Below are 18687 nucleotides of genomic sequence, written 5' to 3'. Positions count from 1 at the left end.
CAAAACTTGAACTTTGGGCTCAGGAAAGGGGCTGGCCCAAAAGGATGTCTAAAGGAAAAATCGGCCTAAGCCCAGCCAAAACCCAGAAAGCAGAAAATGGGCTTTTTTGACTTGATGCAGCTTATGAAGACCACTTGCTCACCTACCCAAAGGCCAAGTGGTATAGACTGACCAGCTATACAGGCCATAATGTACTTTATAATGGCAGAACAAGTAAAAAAGCTGATGAGTCAATGCCTCTCAAGTTGCATTCGGGCAAGGCTGCTGCTACAAGAGGCCAAGCTGAGTTGTCTATAAAAGAAGAAAGAGAAATCAGGATTAAACACACTCAAACAAGCAAACAAATGCAAGCACAAACTCTGCTCAAAGCCAGATTTTCCTTCAGAACGAAGCTGTAGTCAGCCCAAGCCTTCATCCCTCTCGGGACAAGCCTTCACTCAAACCCTTGTAATAGCTCTGCTACCCTGTTCAACCTTGCTGTAGTATCGATTTCTCTTTGTAAACTCCTCTCCTTACCTCTCCCTAAAAGCTCTCAGACCCTTGATAAGCCACAAAGATAGGAACCTGCAAGACGACCAGGCTTGCCCGACAAGGTTAAACCTTGCCCAACCTTCTTTGTTTTTGTCTTTTCATTCATTAGCCTAGCAATATGTTGTATACTTCCAGTTGTATTCAAGTTATTTCTAGTAAGATGACTATTAAAAGAATCTCTTAGTACTTGGATCCGATTTGAATATATCTTCATTGTTCAAACCAGATCTAAGTTCTAAGCCCTCGGGCATGTAAATTTGATCAATTGAAAGTCCTTGGCCTCAAGGCATAAAAAAGAACCTTATGTGGACTTAACCCATCCACGATAGTCCTTGATAAACAAGAAGTCCGAAGTTACTTGGGGCGCAAGTAATCGACCTACCCCTTAGTTTTATTTCTATTATATTATGATTATCATAGAACGCTTAAGCATGGAATGGATTCTGATAGGAAGCCTCAAGGCCTACACCTAAGGCCCCACAAAGGCACCTATTTGGATTCATTCCATTCCGCGGTCTAGAACGTTTGAGTATAAGAATGAATTCTGATGGGAAGCCTCAAGGCCTACACCTAAGGCCCCACAAAGGCACCTATTTGGGTTCGTTCTATCTCTCAGATTCGGGTAATCAGAAGTATAATAGTTGTAAGGCTCCTGCAATCAATCGAACGAATATTATATGTTTGAGCACTGGTTTAGTTATTGATGGGAAGCCTCAAGGCCTACACCTAAGGCCCCACAAAGACACCTGTTATAACTAACACGGTTTCTCGGGCATATATATATATATATACACACACATATATATACAACTAAAACGCGACATCCATTTTACATCTGCCATGCTAAAGATGGCAGTGGCACGCCTGAGTACTTAGAAGTTAATCTTGATTGTGAGCCTCAAGGCCTACACCTAAGGCCCCACAAAGGCACCTCTCAAAGTTAACGATGTCCTTCTCTTCCAGCCTTGCCCGACAAGCCGTGCCTGACGAGTCTTGCCCGATAAGCCTTGCCCGACGAGCCTTGCCCGACAAAGCCCAACAGTGAAGCAGAAGCCCGACAGCAGCCCTTACAAGGCGACAACCTCCCGGAGAGCTGTGCGCTCGTCGACCAGGAAACGTCCCCGACAGAAATTCCTGACGCGAATATAAATATATATATATATTGAATTAGGTTCGTGAGGGTAGTTTAGGTAGACATTTGGGTTTAAAGAGATATTGATATTTTAATTGAAATTAATATGGGTGTAGAGGGTAAGTTGGGTGTAGAAAGAGGTTATAGGGGTTTAAATAAAATTTCCCATACAGGAATTGAAACTGATGACTCTAATGCCTTAATTTGCTGCTGAGAGTTCGAAACTTTCATTCCTTTCACTATCTGGTGGTTTGAGTCTAGGCCTGTAAACGGGTCAGGTTTCACTTGATTCATTAAGCTAACGGGTCACTCACACCCATCCCGTTGAGCTAATGGATCACTCAAACTCAACCTGTGAAGCTAATGGGTCACCCATTTCACCTGTTAACAATTTTTTTTGTTTTTTTGTTTAATTTTGTATTCTAATACAAATTACACATATTTTAATCAAGATTTCAAGCATGAAGGTCCAACACATTTAGAAGTACCCAAATACAAAGTTAAGTCTTGCAATTGGCCATATAAATATGATAAAAGCTTCCAAGAGTATCAAAACAAATATCATAAACCCTGATGGAAGGAACTCATGAAATCAACTATATATGGTGCTGCTCATTTTTCAAACTTCTAATTTCACGCCATTTCAAAAGTTGAAGACCAGCTTGACTTCAAAATTAACTCATGAATCTATATCACTTTTTCCCGTTATGCATGTAGAAGAAATGCGATGCACTTTTTCCCGTTACACCCGTCTATATCACTTTTTAGAATTTTATATTGATGCCAGTCTATAAATAGTTGTGTCACTTTGCACTCCATACATACCCAAGAGTGCTAAAAACAAAACAAAAAAAAAAAAAATCAAAAGATTGTTGTTATAGGGTTGCTTGATATCTCCATCATTCGCATGGTTTTAAAACTAGTACTAGTTTTGTTGCTGTTTCATCATGTGGTTATTGCTAACTCTTCCTACTCTTCGCAGAAGCAGTATCCATCTTGCCCTGATGAGGACAAGTCCGCCCTGCTGCAATTCAAAGACAGCTTTATTATTGACAAATCTGCTTCTAGATCTACCGATGCTTATCCGAAGTTCTCATCATGGAAACCAGCTGAAGGAGGAAATAGCACCTGCTGCTCATGGGAAGGTGTCAAGTGTGATGAGAAAACGGGTCATATGATTGGCCTAGATCTTGGTAGCAGCTATCTCCATGGCTCTATCAACAGCAATAGCAGCCTCTTCCCCCTTGTTCATCTTACCTCTCTGACAATAACTTCAATTACTCTCAAATTCCTACTAGCATTAGGAATTTTCCAAGCCTTGCTCATCTTGACCTCTCTACCTCTGTCTTTTCAGGTCAAGTCCCTTCTGAACTTTCACAGTTATCCAAGTTGACATACCTTAATGTAGCTCTCAATCTCGATAGATTGTCAGAAGATAAGGATCATCCCTTGTCAGAAGAGGAGAATTATACTTTGTTGAAACTTGAAGCATCAGATCTTGGAAGCCTAGTTCAAAACTTAACTAGTCTCAAATTACTTTCTCTCAGTTACGTAAACGTATCTTCGGCAATTCCTCATTCAATGGCTAATTTGTCATCTTTGACAACCCTCTACCTTAGGGGCTGTCACCTGTTTGGTGAATTTCCAGTGAGAATTTTCCAGCTACCAAACCTAGAATTTCGTAGTGTGAGATACAACCAAGAATTGACTAGATATTTTCCTGAATTTAATCAAAGCAGTCCTCTCATCCTACTGAAAGTCGGCTTTACTGGCTTTTTTGGAACAATACCCTCTTCAATTCAAAACCTTGATTCACTGCAAAACTTGGATGTGGCTCAATGCAATTTTTCGGAAGGGTTGGTTCCATCTTCACTTGGGAATCTTAGGCAGCTCACTTATCTAGACATTTCAAACAACAAATTTGGAGGTCCAATTCCTGATTCCTTGGCAAACCTTACCAACTGGCTACTTTTAAGATTAGTACGAGTCGATTAACTGGTCCAATCCCATCTTGGCTAGGCAACTTTAGCAAACTAGAGTACCTAGATTTTGCTTTTAATAGATTAAATGGTTCAGTTCCTGCGTCATTTTCCAATCTCACAAACATTCAGATCCTGTATCTACATTCGAATACTCTGAGTGGTGTAGTGGAGTTTCAAATGTTTCAAAATCTACAATTCCTTTCCTAACTCCAATTAAGTTCGAACAATTTAGAATTTGTCACTGAATCCAGAATTGTGAATTCAACAGTTCCACAGTTCACCATAATAGGCTTGCGTTTTTGCAACATAACAGAGTTTCCATCTTTCTTAATATCAGAAAAGTTTGGAGCGTTTGGACCTTTCTAGAAACAAAATCAGAGGCCAAGTACCAAAATGGATGTGGAACACAAGCATAGAAACTTTGCTATGGTTAGACATTTCTAATAACTTCATTTCAGACCAACCTCCACTTGTCATTCCTTGGGTGAAACTGTTATGTATATGGTTTTCGTCCAACATGTTTAATGGACCACTACCGATACCTCCACCAACCATGTGAGAATATGCAGTTGCAGACAACAACTTTACTGGGGAAATCTCACCGTTGCTTTGCAATATGAAAAATCTTCAGTACCTCGACTTGTCGAAAAATAACTTCAGTGGCATGCTACCTCAGTGTCTCGGAAACTTTAGTGATCATCTGATTCTTCTACTTCTCGGAAACAACTGTTTTCACGGAATTATTTCTCAGACATACAACAAAGGAACAGTTTGAGAATGATTGATGTGAGTCAGAACAAGTTGCAGGGGCAGTTGCCGAGGTCATTGGCCAATTGTGTGATGCTTGAGTATCTTGTTTTGTCAAACAATCGATTCAATGATGTTTTTCCCATTTGGTTGGGGACTCTTCTAGAGTTGAAACTTTTGGCAATGCGCCATAATGGATTCTACAGTGTGATTGGGGGCGCTTAGAAATTGAGTTTGTTACAATGATATGCATTTGTTGTTGTCGTTTATTTTCTATGCTGTGGTTTTTTTCATTCTCTTCCTATATGTTTAGTTATAAGTTTGTTTCCCGTTATGTAAGTGTTTGGGTTAATATTTGAATTTTGGGCTGCAAGTCTGTGGAAGCCCAAAAATGCTAGTTAAAGAGAGACTTGTCCGAAGCCCAGCATCAAGCCCAGAGACAAATTGGTGTCTTCCCATTAATGTATAGGCCATGTGCCTATAATTTAAAGAGTCAAGTGATGGGGACTAACTCACAATCAGCCAAAAAGCACTTTTCAGTGGCAATACAAGTAAAAAGCTGGTGACTCACTACCCTTCAATTACTTTCGGGCAAGAGCAAAGCTACAGCAGTCGGGCTAATTTGCCTATAAAAGGAGGAGGAGGCCCCAGAGACAATGACACTCAACCAATCAAACAAACAAATATACAAACTCTGTTCTCAAGCCAGATTTGCATCTAAAAGCCGTAATCAGCCCAGATCTCAATCATTTTCAGGATCATTTCCCACAAAAGCCATCTTTTGTCTAGTTTAGAAGCTCTGCTATCACCCCTAGTGGCGTAGTATTGATTCCCTCATGTAAACTTGTTTACCATCCTTCCCTTCTTAGCATATAAACCATGTAAACTGAAAGAGAAGTGGTTGCAAGAAGTTCAACATTTCCCAACAAGGTGAAATCTTGCTCAAAGCTCTTTGTTTGTTTTATAAGTTAATAGATCTACTGCTTAATGTATTCTCGAGCATGTATTTAAGTCATTTCCATCTGTCTCCCTACCTTAGGAGTCTCATTTGTGCTTAGATCTGGTCACCTTAATGAATACACCTTCATTTAAAACCAATCAAGAACCAAGTAGATGACTTAAGGGGATCTGAACTCCCCTCATTCGAACGTACAAGACTATGAACTAAAAGTCCTTGGTCACAAGGCAAAAAAAAAAAAAAAGAACTTAATGCTTAACCCATCCATGACAATCCTTTGATAACAAGAAGTCCGAGTAACTTGGGGCGCAAGTAATCGACTAAACACACTTGTTCTACATCTGTTATGCTGAGATAGCAGTGGTACGCCTAGCACTCAATTAGTTTTGATTGCGAGCCTCAAGGCCTACACCTAAGGCCCTACAAAGGCACCTTTCAAAACTAACTCTATCCTCTTCTTGCAGCACTTCAGCAAGTAAGAGCTCGACAACACATCCGAAGTGCCAATCCCTTGGGGAGCTGTGTTGAGAGCTGAGGAGCCCTCTCCAGAGAAATCTTCGCCCTAACAGTAAGTGTATGCCCTCTACTTTCTTGTATTTTCGCTTTCTTTTCTTTATTCTCTCTTTATTTTGAGGGGTAAGGTTTATGTCCCCTTGATTAGGTGTAACTTCTTTTTTTTATTCAATAAAATTTTCCCTCGTACCGTCAAGGTTTCTTTAAAAAGAAAGAAAGAATGTATTTGTGTTTTTTAGCTTTTAATTGATTGTGTTGTTCAAGTTAAAGACTCTACCCTATATATCGTGCTGTTTTAAGTTATGTCAACGTTTGTTCGTATCCTTCAACAACAAAAATGAAGATGAAAGTAATGTCAATAAAGATAGAAGAGTATTGCATGTTTTCATGGATTTGGATTTTCTGAAATTAGAATGAAAGCAGCTATGTTTGTTTATTCGATTAATTGGAGACACTCTTTTCACTCAAATGAAATCAAAACTTTCCTATGCCTTAGTAACTAAGAATACTTGTACAACAGTTGCATATTTAAGAGTAATGTGGATGGCAAGAATTGTCTAAAATTTTAAAACCAGAGCTACGAAATTTGTACAACATTTTGTTCCAATCATCAGAGCGAATGAATGAGAATCGTAGACTACAAGGGAACTGGTTTTGTTCCATCTTCTAGTACTTTGTCTCTAGTCCCAGACGAGCTTTTGATATGTAATATACCGGTTTCTGCAATCTTCTTGAATCAGAGCTGCACTCACCGAGCTATCACTAATATAGAGTAATTTTGCTTATAAATCCATTAAAGTTATTTTCAGAGTTAACTGTTTGACCTAGTGGGAGAATGTTGGAAGTTAAACCCTAATCCAACACCTAATAGACATTCACAATTAATAGCTATAGCTTGTGCCCCAGGTAAAGTAAACATATTCCAGTTATCCTTGAGGAATAAGGTCTCCTAATTCTATCCTATTTGGAATGAAATTTCGTGTATCAAATTTTTTGAACTGCAAGGAATCCTAATGACATCATTATGGGAAGGTTCATTAGGGTTCGATCTATATAAATATAAGACTAAGGTAATGACTCACAACACATAAAAAAAACTCAAATGAATGCCCTTTTAGTTCAAGTTGAAGGAGTGATAACTTTAATGGACACTCAACCAATCAAGCAAACAAACATACAAACTCTGCTCTCAAGCCAGATTTGCATCTAAAAGTTGTAATTAGCCCAGATTTCAATCCTTTTCAGGATCATTCCCCACAAAAGCCATCTTTTTTCTAGTTTAGAAGCTCTGCTATCACCTTTAGTGGCGTAGTATCGATTCCCTCGTGTACACTTGTTTACCATCCTTCCCTTCTTAGCATATAAACCCTGTAAACTCAAAAGAGAAGTGGTTGCAAGAAGTTCAACCTTGCCCGACAAGGTGAAATCTTGCTCAAAGCTCTTTGTTTGTTTTATAAGTTAATAGATCTACTGCTTAATGTATTCTCCAACATGTATTCAAGTCATTGGAGCTTTACTAGGCCGAGATTGGATTCATCAGAGTCTCTCGGTGTCTTCCACCCTACATCAACAAGTGGTGATTTACCACGAATAGGGAGCTATGGGACCTGGATTTTAAGAGATGGTAGAGGCCAAGTGATAAGCTCATATTTATATATATTTTACATAAAATTCACTTGTCTTTTCTTAGTTAGTTCCTTATATTTTTGAGCTATTTACTATGTTTTTGTGTTTTGTGTGATTTATCAAGCAAAGAAAAGAAAAGTAGCACAAGTGAGTTATTAAGTAACAAATTCGTCAAAACTGCCTGTGCAGATTAGCTGACTTTGGAAGCATGTTACGAACATCTCAGAATGAATGAGAGAATGAGCCTTATATGCATGGAAAGCTACGGATGTCTATTTTCTGGAACAATTTACGGATTGTTAATATCATTTTGCTAGAAGAAGTTATGGGCATTGTAACACCGAAAGGTTCAGAAAAGGGCTAAGCAGATTTGGCTAATAAAATGAGAAAGTAAAGGCACTTGTTTTGTGTTTTGCTTTGTCATCAACACTCAGCAGTAAATGGGGTTATGATTGCACTCATTTGGCTTTGGAGCAAGTGGAAATGCACAGCTAGAAGATGAACAAGGCACATGGAAGAAACATGGACAACACACACACAAAGAGAAAGGCAAGGCATGGACAGTTTGACATGGGCAGAAAATGGGTGGATTGTTGGCTGAAATAATGAAGAACATGTGTGTGCAAATGCAAAGGAAAAACACACACACATGGGCAAAGGATACACACACACATGGGCAGAAAATGGGTTGATTTGTGGCTGAAATGATGGAGGTCATGTGTGTGCAAATGTAAAGGGAAACATGGACATCACACACTCACCCACTACACCCATTATATCCACTCATTACCAAACATTCATCCACTACACCCATTACATCCACTCATTACCACAACACTCATCACTAGCACCTTAATTAGATGGTGATCCTCTCCCTAGCCTATAAATACATCCACCCTTCACCATAACAAGGGGGAAGAAAACCAAAGAGAACACAATCCACCCATCCACCCTTCACCATAACTCACCTATATCCATCCACCACCATAATTTACCACTCATCCATCAAACCACACCTTGTGCCGCAACAAAGAGAAGAAGGAGGACCCTTGGACGTGCTTGCCATTCAAGTTGGATTGTTGGAGCGTTTTTAGGTGTTTTCTTTCTTTTGTTTTCAATATCTAAATTTGTTTATCTTTGCTTTGTAAGTATGAGAAACCAAACCCCCCTTAGCTAGGGGGGAATTCGAAACCATGTTCATGCTTGCAATATGATATTTCATTACTTTCAGTTGTGATTCATAAGTTGTGAATTCAATTTACTTATCCATTTGAATTAAAACTGATTTGTGTATGTTGGTTGAGAGTGCACGCTTAATTTCCATGCATAAATATGATGCTATGATATAAGGGAGTTTCACCTAATCGTTATGAACTTATATTCACAAGTAGTAAAGGTTGTTCGTCATAACCATGTTAAGTAAATTCTTGGCATAAGTTTCATGCAATTCATAGTTACAAGTGTTTCGTCAATGCTTATGATTTTCATAGAACTTAATGATTCTTGCTTGTATCTTTATTATGCAATTCATGTAGGGAACTTGTGGGGAATGCTTTGGGTTGCTGTATGCAATCATCCAATTCAATGAAATTAGGAAAATCTGAGGATTAATTTAAGCGTACCTAATTAATCTGGGGTGTTGAGGTTCATGGTTTATTGAAAAGCAACTGGAAATCGTTTTATATGCAAGTGTGTCATGTGTGGAGAAAGACCTTCTAGCTAGCCCATCATCCATTCAAATCACCAAATTCGTCCAAAATCTGTTTTAAGTCTTTAGTTACTTGTTTTTACTTAAATTCATCCTAAACCAAATCCCCCTTTACTTTAGAGTGTCTAATTAGTTAGAATATGTCCTAGTTGTGTTTTTAAGTGTTTTGAGTTAAGTTAAAACCAATTTTCGTCCAAAGTCATTCTTAGTGTCTAGTTTGAATCTAATTAGTTGTTTTGAGTTCTTTGAGTCTAGTTTAGTGTTTTTAACTTTTTTTATATGTTTTTAAGTCAATTTAGAGGTTATTAGCAAGCCCTCCTAATCCCCGGTCCAGAACGATCCCTACTTACATTCTTTACTACAATTGATACAAGAGGGTTTAATTTGAGTGCTTAACTTTCATCGCATCACCAAGTCCCACTACCAATGTGGAAGAAGCAAATTTTTACAATCCTAGTGTTGGGATTCTCCAGTGCTTAGGAGCTAAAAAGAATGGCCGCCCAACTAAGGTGACGGCCCAAAAGCTTTTGGAACAAGGGTTGTTCCTTACAAGGGAAGAATGGGACCGACCCCATATTGTCCTAACTCCCCAACACCAGCAATGTCAGAGCAAAAAAGAAAGGACCATGTAGTTGCAGTCAAGTCCTTAATCAAAAGATTGTTGGTGTATGGAAGAAAGAGAAAAGCACTGGATAAAAGGAAATATTACTTGACAAATTTAGGGAAAAGTTGCGAGGACATCCAGTTAGTATTAAGTGTTTGAAGAAATGACATCCAACTGTCTGGGGGTTAGAAATCGTTGTATTAAGGGGAGTTAATGGTTTCACAAAATGAAACAAGTCAAGATAAAAAGAAATATGTTTAAGAGTGGATTACATTTGATCCTAGCCTACTAGATGTACATCTTCACCCAGAGTAATTATTCTAAAGTAATAAGTTTGCATAAGCGTGAAAATTCTGGTAGGCTCGACCAAAACAGTACTACTATTGATAAGTTGAGATTCGGCATCTTCCAGTTCCATATTGACCTTCTTCACTCCTTTAATTTGCTGTTGAAGCTTGCCAAGGAGAGTCACATGTTCGACCTTCAATACAGCAAGTTGCTCCTCTAACTTTTGGATATCAGAAGACACCATCTTAATCCTCTCATCCGTTGCTGAGCTTTCATCCATTAGCTACTGAATTTGAGTTGAAGTACTGGATTGTTTCTCCTTGAAGCATCTTACTCGATTGGTTTACCTCTCAGCCCGACTATGTTGATCTCTAAGAGCCCTCAATTTCTCGAAATATGAGAGAAATTACTAGTATTGAACTCTCGATAGTTAATCGGCCTTGAACAGATTGATCACGGCTTTCTTTACATCCTGAAGGGCCTTAAGGCTGAAGAATGCTGAGAAATCCCTCCTAGACCATTCTTGGAAGACTTGGTGTTGATCTTGAAAGCTTGAAGATTCAAATGGGTGCTTTGAAGATCTTAACTTTGTCTTAAGCTGCCCAAATTCTTTAAAAAGCTCGGGTATAGATATTGTTGAAGGAACCAGTACAGGAGAAGAAGGTTGTGCTCCAGCTATTTCAGAGGGTGTAGCAATGGAGGATGTTTCAACAGAGGGAGGAGCCTGAGAGATAGAAGTAGTAGTGTTCTTGGTCTTCTTCTTCGACCTTGGGAAATGAGTCCCTGTGACCCTAGAAGCTAGAGAAGATAGGGGAAGTTCTATTTTGCACACCAAGCATGGTGGAGACTTGCCTGAACCTTCCCAAGACCCTGTTACAACCAAGGGAGAAAAGTTAAAGAAAGAGTTTATGATTCAGAATGGAGGAAGGCAAGTCAAGAAAGGTCAATATACATGGGTTGAACTTAGAGCTAAGGAGGTGGAGGATGAGTTATTTCCTTTGGTTGAAGAGAAAGACCATCTTTGCTTGTTGAAGAGGGAGGAATAATGCCCGAGCCCTTACCTAAGGCATGTAGTCATCAAAGATGACAGGTGTCAGAAAGATAGTTTGCAGAAAAACAAGAAGCGAAAGCTTAAATAATGATATACCTAAGGTTGAGAAATAGGTACTTCAGAAACAACAAGTACATCAGGAGAATCTGCTCGAGAAGCTCGCGGGCTAGTCACCTCTGAGACCATGGGGATCTCAGGGACTACAGGTTCCCCAAAAACAGACACGGCTGGTGGGTGAGATGTTTGTGCTGGGGAAGGCTACAAAGGGCAAAAGAAGATAAGTAAGGAAGAAGAAAATGACTCTGAAAGGATAATATAAGTACTTACTGGGCAACTTATTATCTTCTACAAAGTGTAACAACTTTCCAGTGCTTGGATCAAACTGGGAAGTAGGAGCCACCACTAATGGAGGAGAAGTTGAAGGAGTGAAGAGAAAACTATGCCCAGCAAAGGAAGCAGTCCCTCCAACCTTGGCCTACCAGAGTGAAATAAAAAATAAAAAAAAACAAACAAGTGTTAAAACTCAGGGATTGTTGAAGATACAAGTCTGAAAGAATAGAAAAGATCTACCTTTGAAGACTTAGCCAGAGGGGGAGAAGTTTGTACCACTCGGGATGAAGATGAGGAGGCTTCAGGCGAAGCAATCTTTTCTTCCCTTATGGCCTATTCCAGAAAATAGGCAGAGAGTAAAAAAAAGAGTAGACAATGAAAGGGAAGAACCCAAAGGAATAAAATTTAAGATGCAAGATGTCCCTCCAGTTCTTCCAGGGTGAAATCCTGCAACTTTTTGGCTTTTTGATACGACTTAGCCCATAATGGGTCCTCCTTTGAAGTGCTAGTAGGCTTTTTAGTCGCTTGGGGCCCTAGAATCAAAGAAAACGGAGTTGTCAACTTTAATCACGAAGTTGCGAATAAGGAATGAAGGAATAACGCAATATTTACTTACTGGAAGCTCTCTGTTTCTTCCTTCCCACGCCCACCTCAACTACTAGAGTAGAAGACTTAGAGGCTCTGGAGGTCTATGCCCGCGTCAATTTCTTTGTTGGAGCCGGCCTAGCTTCGGGCTCAGACTCTGAAGTCTCTACCACCGTTGCCCGAGTCCGACGTGCGACCCAAGACTCAACTATAACTTCGTCATCAGAATCTCCAAGTAACTCGGAGACATCTATGCCTTCTCCAGCGCCTCACCTTTTTGCTTCAACCGTAGCTTCTTAAAGGATGAGGGCGTCTGCAGCATCTTCATCTTGCTCGACGACCACCACTACGGGGTTGCCTTGGGCTGAAAGTACAAAGAAACCAAGGGAAGGGTTAGAGAGGGCAGATTTTTGAAAATTTCAAGTTAAAAGAAAAAAAAAATACCTATCAAAAGGAGTTGATTCTTTCGATGAATCATTTCCTTCCAATCTTCAAGCTTATTTGGTTTTGGATAGGACTTGATGAATAATCACTTGAAGAGATGGTCATGAGCTTCGAGCAGGTCTCCTCCATATTTCTTAGTCCATTTCACTTCCTACCAAGATGAGAAGCTTGAAGTACATTCGAAGTTTAGAGCCATGGGCTTTCAGGCAACCTTGCTCATGACCTCAAGACTGCGTCGAGTAGCTTGAAAAGTGACTTCAGGTAGGGAACGAAGACGGTAGGAAGTGCCACATTGAATAAAGTAAAAAATGGAGCTGGAATGACTTGCTTGAAGCCCAGTTGCCTGCTACAAAAGTTTGGATGTTAAACTTCTAACCCGTGCTCATAGCAGTCACTTCTCACACCCTAAGCCAGATCCCTCGACTGGATGCAGCTAATAAATCTTTCTCTACAAAGGGGACTACCATCTTCTCCAAAAGCATCCTGAAAGGCCTAGTCAGAGAACTAAGGGTATCTCCTTAGGAGTGAGGCACCCCATTCAAGATCTACCCAAGTTCTGCAGACCCTGAAAAAATAAAGGCAAGCAAAGGTAGAGTGATTGGTTGGAGAAGCTTCGGCTAAAATCCGGGCAGGGGCCACTCCTTCTAGAAATTCTAGGTCGAGAACCCGAAGCTCAGGGAAATACCATTGAAGCCAGAGCTGGATCATCTAAGTTGGGCCATTGAGGTTGGTTTCGAATGGTTCGCCCTTTGTAATTTCGTACAGGAGCTGATAGAGATGAGCAAGGAGAAAATGGCCCATGGCTACATTGTCAAAATTATGAAGAGCCTTTACCAGAGGGATCCATTCCACTTTCACTCTTTTAGATTTATTAGGTAAAACATGTTTGTTGAGCCAATAAAGGAGAAAATACATGTGCTCCAGATCTTTGTTAGCTTTGGAGGAAGAGGGGCCAAATTCCTTCTTGGCAAACGAGATAAAACTACTGAATGAAGTCCCATGACTCTTGAAAGTTGCAGAGTCATACTCCAAATAAAGAAAAGGGGGAGCGCTGCTCGAACTCTCAGCAGTTGGGCGAGAGAAAGGGGCCTAGTCGTGGGTAACATCCACTATTCTGCACGAGGGCCTTAGCTCGAAAACCTGAGCCATGTCTAGGATGGTCGGGGACATAGGGCCCATCCTAAAGTCGAACGTATTGGTGCCCGAGTTCCAGAAGAGAAGTGCAGTTGTCAGCAGCTCGAGCTTGGCAATCACAGTTGATTTGGATAACATTATCAACTCATAAATACAATTGTTCATCTATATTTTCATAAAGATTGGCTCAAGCTTATTAATCCATTGCGTCCATCCTTCATCAGAAGGAAGCCACGATGGTGGTTCAACCATTTGGAGGTTGAAGTGCTCGATTTAGCCTAAAATAGGTTAGGAGTGAACCATTTCTCCTTAGGCATGTTGTTTTCAACAGCAATTGGAACTGGAGAGGTCCATGCAGGCCCTAACTAGTATACTCATCCCTCCTCGAAGAAGAGATTGGTGTGCAGGCCTGCCCGAGGGCGATGAAGGCCATTGAGCAAGCGATGCATGGGAGAAATGCCTTTGCCAATTTAGCAGGAGGGTTGAGATCGAGTAGTTGTTTTTGGTGCCATTAAATTTTAAACTGAAGTTGGAACTAGGATAGCAAGATAAAGTTTCTGAAGATTCTAAGGTTTGAAATTTCTAAGATTGTTTTGAAAAGATCAAGTAAAGGTAATATAAGGGAATAGTTAAATAACGGTGGAGTTCGTGGGTTAATGCAAAGGATTTCAGATAAACCAACGGCTGCTTTAAATAGGCACAAGTTCCGAGCAAAGGCGTGCGACGGTTGTTTTAATGTGCGACAACTATTTAATCATTATTAGCGCCTGGGATTGTAGCCTCAACAATGATTAAAGGGGGCACTGTTTGGGTTAATATTTGAACTTTGGGCTGCAAGTGTGTGGAAGCCCAAAAACGCTAGTTAAAGAGAAACTTGCCCGAAGCCCAGCATCAAGCCCAGAGACAAATTGGTGTCTTCCCATTAATGTATAGGCCATGTGCCTATAATTTAAAGAGTCAAGTGATGGGGACTAACTCACAATCAGCCAAAAAGCACTTTTCAGTGGCAATACAAGTAAAAAGCTGGTGACTCACTACCCTTCAATTACTTTCGGGCAAGAGCAAAGCTACAGCAGTCGGGCTAATTTGCCTATAAAAGGAGGAGGAGGCCCCAGAGACAATGACACTCAACCAATCAAACAAACAAATATACAAACTCTGTTCTCAAGCCAGATTTGCATCTAAAAGCCGTAATCAGCCCAGATCTCAATCATTTTTAGGATCACTTCCCACAAAAGCCATCTTTTGTCTAGTTTAGAAGCTCTGCTATCACCCCTAGTGGCGTAGTATTGATTCCCTCATGTAAACTTGTTTACCATCCTTCCCTTCTTAGCATATAAACCCTGTAAACTGAAAGAGAAGTGGTTGCAAGAAGTTCAACCTTTCCCAACAAGGTGAAATCTTGCTCAAAGTTTTTTGTTTGTTTTATAAGTTAATAGATCTACTGCTTAATGTATTCTCGAGCATGTATTCAAGTCATTTCCATCTGTTTCCCTACCTTAGGAGTCTCATTTGTGCTTAGATCTGGTCACCTTAATGAATACGCCTTCATTTAAAACCAATCAAGAACCAAGTAGATGACTTAAGGGGATCTGAACTCCCCTCATTCGAACGTACAAGACTATGAACTAAAAGTCCTTGGTCACAAGGCAAAAAAAAAAAAAGAACTGAATGTGGACTTAACCCATCCACGACAATCCTTTGATAACAAGAAGTTCGAGTAACTTGGGGCGCAAGTAATCGACTAAACACACTTGTTCTACATCTATTATGCTGAGATAACAGTGGTACGCCTAGCACTCAAATAGTTTTGATTGCGAGCCTCAAGGCCTACACCTAAGGCCCTACAAAGGCACCTTTCAAAACTAACTCTATCCTCTTCTTGCAGCACATCAGCAAGTAAGAGCTCGACAACACATCCAAAGTGCCAATCCCTTGGGGAGCTGTGCTGAGAGCTGAGGAGCCCTCTCCAGAGAAATCTTCGCCCTAACGGTAAGTGTGTGCCCCCTACTTTCTTGTATTTTCGCTTTCTTTTCTTTATTCTCTCTTTATTTTGAGGGGTAAGGTTTATGTCCCCTTGATTAGGTGTAACTTTTTTTTTTATTCAATAAAATTTTCCCTCATACCGTCAAGGTTTCTTTAAAAAGAAAGAAAGAATGTATTTGTGTTTTTTAGCTTTTAATTGATTGTGTTGTTCAAGTTAAAGACTCTACCCTATATATCGTGCTGTTTTAAGTTATGTCAACGTTTGTTCGTATCCTTCAACAAAAAAAATGAAGATGAAAGTAATGTCAATAAAGATAGAAGAGTATTGCATGTTTTCATGGATTTGGATTTTCTGAAATTAGAATGAAAGCAGCTATGTTTATTTATTCGATTAATTGGAGACACTCTTTTCACTCAAATGAAATCAAAACTTTCCTATGCCTTAGTAACTAAGAATACTTGTACAACAGTTGCATATTTAAGAGTAATGTGGATGGCAAGTGTGGAGCCAAAAATATTCACTAGGCGACACGTGGACTTTTGAACGAAAGAGGACAAAAATACCCTTGAGGCATACCGGGATTCCTACGCGCAAGTAGTGGGTAATCATCCTCAACCAATTCAAAAATGCTCCAAAAGAGGTAACCAATTCCAAATTATCTTATTTTAGGTAATTATTTCCAAAACTTAATTTCCCTAATATATTATTTAGTTAATTAATTATCTAAATAATATATTCTTCCCATATCTCCTAAAATCATCCCTTAATTATCAATTTGAAACATCCACTCAAACCTAAAAAATGATATAGGGCCGGCTACCCCATTCAAAGCCTATTCCATCACCTTTTTCTACCTTTTCCACCTTTCCTTCCCTTTTAAATTAGCCAATCAATACCATAAATACTAAAACATTTCCTTTCATATTTAATTAGCCAATTAATTGGCTAATTAAACCTAAAATAAACCCTAAAATCCCACCTAGTAGACCGGCCACTTTCCCTCTCTTTGCTCCACACCTTTTCAAATTTCTTCCACTTTATTAGCCAAATAATGCTAGTCATTCAATTGGGTAACTTCCCATTTATTTCTATTATATTTTATTAGCCAATAAAGTGGCTAATAAAACCACAAAATTCATCCCAAAGCACAAAAAAAGGGCCGGCCATTTCTTGAAGATGTGGACCAATTTGATCCTATAAATAGTCACCCATTTTTACCAAACACTCATTCCAAATCTCTTGCAAAAATTCCAAAACACTCTAAACACTATTTCTCTCTAAAATTCTAACTTTGGCATCGGAGGTTCTTCGGCCAAAGCCCCCCCCCCCCCATTCATCGTGGGCGCGTGAGGCTTTTGGCCTTAACCTAAGGTGCTAGTTGTTTTGTAGGTGCAAAATCGTCCAAGATCGAAGAGGTGAAAATTTGCATCCACAAATTGGTGCTTTCATTGAGAGTTGAAATCCATACTCGTAGAAGACTCTCGTACAAAAAGGTTTTTTCTTTATTTTCTAGTCCATTTGAATATTTTTCATACGTTCTTATTATTAGAATTTTCTACTTGCAAAGGTTCTTTGATAAAACGTATAAGAAAAATATAATGACTAGAAGTTTAGAAAATTCCGCAAGTAAAAATTCTAGTATTCAAGAAATGGGACTGCGGAGATCCATGAGGCAAAATGCGACAAGAAGGGGAGCGGCATCATCACCACGAGCTTCCACCATGGGAACCACCGTGATGGCTACCTCGGTAGCCACCCGCGGCGAGGTCCATGGTGCCTTCACCACAGCCACCATGGGAACCACCGCAGGGGCTACTCCGGTAGCCGCTCGTGGCGAGGTCCATGGAGCCTTCACCACCGCCGCCATGGGAACCACCACGGTGGCTACTTCGGTAGCCGCTCGTGGCGAGGTCCATGGAGCCTTCACCACGGCCGCCATGGGAACCACCACGGTGGCTACTTCGGTAGCCACTCGTGGCGAGGTCCATGGAGCCTTCACCACGGCCCGAGCCGTGCCATCCAAGTTTACGTGGACCAAAGCCCAAGCCTCGCATTCACATGCACCGCACATTGAGCAGCCTGCTCCCGTGATCCAGCCAGCTTTTGTAGCCCAACCTGCTCCCGTGATCCAGCCTGCTCTTATAGCCCAGCCTGCTCCAACGATCCAGCCTGCCCCAGTGATCCAGCCTGCCCCCGCAGCCCAGCCTGTTTTCATGGTTTCCCAAGCTGCCCAAGTCCGCCCGAGACAATCTCAACCATCCGGACCAATCATCGAGGCTGAGGTGTTTTCACCACATTTCTCCGCAGATTTGACATTCCCCAACTCAAATCTCGCACTTGGAGTCAACCACCCTTTCATTGTTCAAGGAGGTGCATTCCATCCAAGTTCTTCCAATCCGAATGGCGAACAAAACTTGTCCCGACAAGTCATAGAATTGACGAGCGCCCTTGCACAACAAACTACCTTGGTGAATCAACTTTTACAACGCACTGAGATGCATCGCGCCCACGATGAAGTTTCCCGAAATAGAACAAGGGTAGACAATGAGCCTTTTAAACAGCGTCCTGGAAAGCAGCCATTCAACCCATCACAAGTCGAGCATTCAGACAGTGTACACTCTCGATTGGGCCCCCGAAATAGCGTATACTCCCGTCTTAGCGCGCGGAGGAGCGTGCACTCTCGGTTAGGCCCACGAGCAAGTATACATTCACGGTTGGGGCCACGCTTTGATAATCAACATGGGCAACCTTCCAGGCAAAGCATTCATTCGCGATTAGGCTCACAAGGAGTATCCTCCACATCACATCGGAGCAGGCAACCTGACAAACAGAAGGAAACGATCATTCAATCTGGCTCTAGTTCAACCAGTAGCCTGCAAAGAAATCCCTCGCCTGCTAGGAATCTATCTCATCCATTGCAGCCACAGCATAGACGAACCGACCGAGAAGAAGAGCAGCCTAGACCGGTAGAAAAAGACCAAGGGCAGCCAAAAGTTCCGCTACCCCAACAAAAGCAAATCCAAGAAGAGGTAGAAAGGCTTTTCAATGAGCGGATGCGTGATTTTCG

The 18687-nt window shown here is 40.7% G+C and overlaps 1 protein-coding gene and 1 long non-coding RNA gene across 2 annotated transcripts; one reads left to right on the top strand and one right to left on the bottom strand.

The window, feature by feature from the left end:
• Positions 1–4602: 4602 nt before the first annotated feature.
• On the top strand, positions 4603–6052 carry LOC126629181 (uncharacterized). The gene is made up of 2 exons (XR_007625678.1): positions 4603–4731; positions 5992–6052. It is a non-coding gene; the product is annotated as an uncharacterized LOC126629181 (long non-coding RNA).
• An 11210-nt stretch (positions 6053–17262) lies between these two features.
• LOC126630096 (uncharacterized) lies at positions 17263–18427 on the bottom strand. The gene is made up of 2 exons (XM_050300250.1): positions 17736–18427; positions 17263–17699 (listed from the first exon to the last, which is right to left on the bottom strand). The coding sequence occupies exons 1-2, from the start codon at positions 17833–17835 to the stop codon at positions 17263–17265; spliced, it is 537 nt and encodes a 178-aa protein (XP_050156207.1). The 5' UTR covers positions 17836–18427.
• Between the last annotated feature and the right edge of the window lie 260 nt (positions 18428–18687).

This window comes from Malus sylvestris, chromosome 7 (genome assembly GCF_916048215.2).
Source record: "Malus sylvestris chromosome 7, drMalSylv7.2, whole genome shotgun sequence".
Taxonomy (NCBI): domain Eukaryota; kingdom Viridiplantae; phylum Streptophyta; class Magnoliopsida; order Rosales; family Rosaceae; genus Malus; species Malus sylvestris.
Note: the sequence above shows the minus strand (reverse complement) of the source record. Positions and strands in the feature narration are given on the sequence as shown.

What these genes read in the sequence shown, in the direction of transcription:
- LOC126630096 (XM_050300250.1), bottom strand. Translation starts at nt 17,835, where the DNA reads ATGAAAACAGGCTGGGCTGCGGGGGCAGGCTGGATCACTGGGGCAGGC. An exon ending in AGGCTGGATCACGGGAGCAG is followed by an intron (nt 17,700 to 17,735) that starts GTTGGGCTACAA and finishes TCACGGGAGCAG; the next exon opens with GCTGCTCAATGTGCGGTGCA.